This window comes from Cololabis saira, chromosome 24, assembly GCF_033807715.1.
Source record: "Cololabis saira isolate AMF1-May2022 chromosome 24, fColSai1.1, whole genome shotgun sequence".
NCBI classification, from domain to species: Eukaryota; Metazoa; Chordata; class Actinopteri; order Beloniformes; family Belonidae; genus Cololabis; species Cololabis saira.
Genome location: NC_084610.1, coordinates 16,718,957 through 16,723,289, shown reverse-complemented (window position 1 = coordinate 16,723,289; position 4,333 = coordinate 16,718,957). Strand labels below are relative to the sequence as shown.

The following is a 4,333-nucleotide window of genomic DNA, read 5'->3' as shown; positions in this document are numbered from 1 at the left end:
TTTGTGGCACCACTTGGTTTATAGGGGGTGTAAGGCCTAAGTAAAAAAAAAAAAAAACTTGGTTTATATTAGGTATAATATAATCTGCGATTTAACGCGGAACCATAAATCAGGCTTAAGGATTTCAATTTGAAGCTCACTATTTCAGATTGTAAATTCATTCTTTCGATCTCCAATTCACAAATTTAAAAAGAAGTGAATGTCTATTCGTGATATCGACCTTGAAAGGCATAAAAAATACTGCTTATCTGCCCCTATCCCCCCCTCCCCCCCGCCCACCGGGTCCAGTCCCGTCCCGTCCCTAGACGTCCAGCACGTGGTTCAGATAGGAGATGTAGCATATGGCCAGTCTGAGGATCTCAATCTTGGAGAGTTTCTTGTCCGGGGGGAGGGTGGGCAGTAATTTCCGCAGCTCTGCGAAGGCCACGTTGAAGGCCTCGACGCGGATGCGCTCCCGGGTGGCGTGGGCGGAGCGGTACTTGGCCGTGGCCCGCCGTCTCCGCCGCTTCTCCTCCCGGCTCAGCGGCTGCAGCTCGGACTTGCTCTTCGGCCGCTCCTCGCCGTCCGTGGGCTCGTCCGAGCCGCAGCCGGCCGCCCTGAGGCCGCCCAGGATGCTCTCCGGGTCGGACTGCGTCCAGGACAGGTCGGCCTCGGCCTGGTCCGGGCTCAGCATCATGGTGGCTCTCTGTGGGTGTCGGCGCTCTCTCCTCCCCGGGGAATAACCTGCACGAAAACATCACAATCAGAATTGTATATACTATTTCTTGCCTTTTTCAGGTAATTTACAGTAATGAACAATTAAAAAAAAATGCAATTTACAAGAGAGAAACAACAGTGAAATTTCAGTCTGAAAGCCCACATATCTGGTTAATAGACAGTATGTTTATCTAAAGAGGGCCCCGCCAAGTAAAGAAGTGTGACGTAAGTGCATGTAAAGTATGTTAAAAAAAATATGGGAGGAAAGTGATCCTAGCAGTGTCTCTTAAGGATGTCCTTGATCTGAAATCAGCATTTCTGCATTGTGGATCTATATGAACAACAACAGTGTGCAGAATCAGAATCAGCTTCATTGGCCAAGTTTGAACATTACCTGACAAGGAATTTGACTCCGGTTATTTCTGCTCACTGTACCCAGATTTAAAAAGTAGCAGTAAATGAACAAATGTGGCACTTATTAATATATATGCAATTAAAAAAAGTGAAAGGTGCAGCAGTATGATTATTGTTGGAAGGTGCATTGTTACAACATGTGATAGTGTTATTATAATTACTGTTATTATTGTTATTGTTATTGCATGGTGATTGATTACTCTGAGACTCTATGAGTGATGATCATCCAATTCAATTCAATTCAATTCAATGTTATTTATACAGCGTCTATTACAACAGAAGTTGTCTCTGTAGGATCTTTCCAGAGACCCAGAGCATGATCATCCACCAAATAAATAAAGCACCCTGGAATCATGCAGGCTGGGATTATTCGTTGTGTTTTCCAGCTCATAAATCACAGCTACACTCATCTGCAGACATCTGATTACAAAACAAATACAAAACCTTCTATTTCTGTGTGTTATAGATTCTGACAGTTGGGGAAAAACTTCAGAGTGTTACATTTCAAAAGAGACCAAAACCATGTACTTCAAACGGTTCAAGAGCAGCTTTCAATTTAAGTTTTATGCAAAATGATGCAAATTTTACAGGAATGGTTTGAGGTTAAATAAATAAATAAATAAATAAATAAATAAAAAGTTTGACTCGACGCAATTTGCTCTCTTGCTTGTTGAAAATCACAGCAACAGAAATCAATTGTCAGATTTAATTAAAAGTGTTTTCTGCCACCCTTAAGGCCCCTATCTGAGAAATCCCAGCGGGTTCCTGCCCCGACCACCCTCTCCCCCCACACACATCCAAATTCACTTCATTGCATAATAGCATAAAGTGCTTCAATTATTAATGGATCCAAATGAGCGCAGTGGTTAATTTATTAAAGCCCAGGGCCTCGAAATGAGCCTCGCAATCAGTCTTTTCACATGTTAAGTTTGTTTCCAAATGTATTTATGCACTTCTTTCTTATTTTTTTGGTTTGAGAAGTTGTGATTGTTTTTGTTTGTTTTTTATTATTATTATTATTTTTAGGAAGAAGCTCGCTTTTAATGTGAATTAGCATAATCATAAGTGGCCATCTGTCACAGTGTGATGAACACATCTGCTCGGCGAGGCCGGAGCGACCTGACAGCGGGGCTGGAAATAGCGCTGACATCTGCTGGCTCAGACACCTTTCTGCAGCTTTTTCTCTGTTTTTTCCGCTCCCAAAAATAAAAGTGAAAGGAAAATAATTTAAAGAAGTCACAAACAGGGGAGAAAAAAAAGAATACAAATAAAATAATGAGGAAAAATCAGGTGCGACTTATTCTTTTTGATGCTTACCTTGTGTCGGGATGTGATTTGTTTCTTGTGAGGAACCTAAAAAAAAAGCGCTCTGGAGCGGAGCCTCAACTCCAGATTAAGTCATATTCCCCCCAAAACCAAAAAACAAGCATCAGATTTTAGAGAAAACGGAAAACCAAAAAAAAAAAAAAAAAAAAAAAAACCCGACAGGAAAACAAAACAAGTTCTTTGACTTTTTCAGCGGCGAACTTGCGACATGGCAATCAGGGCAAGGGGGTCAAACGTCAAGAGTGGAATTATCTCTGCAGATGCAAAAAAAGACAAGGTCCACGAGACTTGTTGTGATCGGCTCGCGTGATTTTGCAGGAGAGAAAAGGAGATGATGGAGATGAGAGGGGGATCAGATCAGCCAGATCTCCGTGGGATGTGCGCGGAGACAATAGGAGGAGATGGGCAGATAGTGGGGAAAGTGGCTCCGCCTGTGGAAGCTGGAGAAAGGGATGGAGATGGAGATTCTCTTGTCGGGAGGAACAGCTCGCAGATAATCCCTCCTCTCTCTCGCTCCCTTCATCCACCCGGAGTCAAATGCAGGATAAGATCCAAGCGATCCCGACTAATAAAGGCTCCCTCCGTGGATGGAGGGGATGGAATATATTTGAGGAATGGTATTGTCTAACGCCGCCCCCTCCCTCCCTCCATCCCTCCATCCCTCCATCCCTCCCTCTCCTCCTCCCCAGCACTCACCTCCTCCCTCCATCCCTCCATCCTCCTGCCCTCAGCCCTGCAGCGCTCTGCCTCCCGTGGGAGTGCTGGGCAAAGGGAAGGCAGGGGTGTGTGCGTGCTGAGGGGGGGCAGGGGGGGTGGGGTCATGTTGGAAGTTCGTGCACGTGCGTGCATTTTTCAGAGAGAGAAAGCAATGATTTTTTTTCTTAGTTACACTGTAAAAAAAACCTGATAAGTTAGTTGAACTCAAGCGATTTGGGGAAACCGATTGCCCACGGGCGGGGCTTCAGGGGGGGCTGGGGGGGGGGCGGTATTCCCCCAGCCCGCTGCAGGCCCCGCCGCCCCGCGAGATTTTTTATATATATATTTTTTTGTGGCACTGATTGGTTCATATTAGGTATAAAGTAGTGTAGTCCCGATTGATCGGGCCCGATCACGTCATTTTCAAAATATCGGGGTCGGCCATACCTAGTTATTAATGTTTTTAATATATATTAATTATTAAATCGTTTTATAATTGTATTTAAAGAAAATGAAAATAAATATATGTCCATGTTGGAGAGAATGGACAATAAAAGAAACTTGGGACAATTTGAGTTTTAGTCCTCTTTTTTTTTTTTTTACTTAATTCATTGCCAAAATGTATCTGATCGGAATTGTATCGGCCGGGAGCCCAAAAAAGTGATCGGATCGGTAAAAATCGCGATCGGCAGATACTCAAACTCAAGCGATAGGGATCGGGAGCTAAAAAATCCTGATCGGGACAACCCTAGTATAAAGTATTGTATAATATGTGCTGAGATTTTCACACTCACAGTTAACATTAAAACAAAAATTGCAAGTGGGAAGGCAGGGGTGTGTGCGTGTTGGAAGTTTGTGCACGTGCGTGCATTTTTCAGAGAGAAAAAGCAATGATTTTTTTTTTCTTTGTTACACTGTAAAAAACCTGATAAATTAGTTGAACTCAAACGATTTGAGATTTGCTTCAGGGGGGGCTCGGGGGGCGGTACTCCCCCGCCTTCCCAGTGGCACCACTTGGTTCATATTAGGTATAAACCAGGGGTCTTCAACCTTTTTTAGCCCAGGGACCCTTGGATGAGAAAAAACAGAGTAGGGACCCCCGCTTGGAATTCTTATTTTTTCCCTTTTTTTTAATGTGTCACGTTTTAAGCCTGGCTTATAATAACTTTTGAATGTGTTTTATTCTGCTTATATCACCTTA

General features: G+C 43.5%; 1 protein-coding gene across 1 annotated transcript; it reads right to left on the bottom strand.

Moving 5' to 3' along the window:
- Nucleotides 1-274: 274 nt before the first annotated feature.
- Nucleotides 275-2,556, bottom strand: nhlh2 (nescient helix loop helix 2). Its single transcript, XM_061715833.1, has 2 exons — nt 2,428-2,556; nt 275-723 (listed from the first exon to the last, which is right to left on the bottom strand). Exon 2 carries the CDS (start codon nt 674-676, stop codon nt 302-304), a length of 375 nt encoding a protein of 124 aa, XP_061571817.1. The 5' UTR covers nt 677-723; nt 2,428-2,556; the 3' UTR covers nt 275-301.
- Between the last annotated feature and the right edge of the window lie 1,777 nt (nt 2,557-4,333).

Bases quoted from the DNA above. Each gene is read 5' to 3' on its own strand.
- nhlh2 (XM_061715833.1), bottom strand. From the start codon at position 676: ATGATGCTGAGCCCGGACCAGGCCGAGGCCGACCTGTCCTGGACGCAG.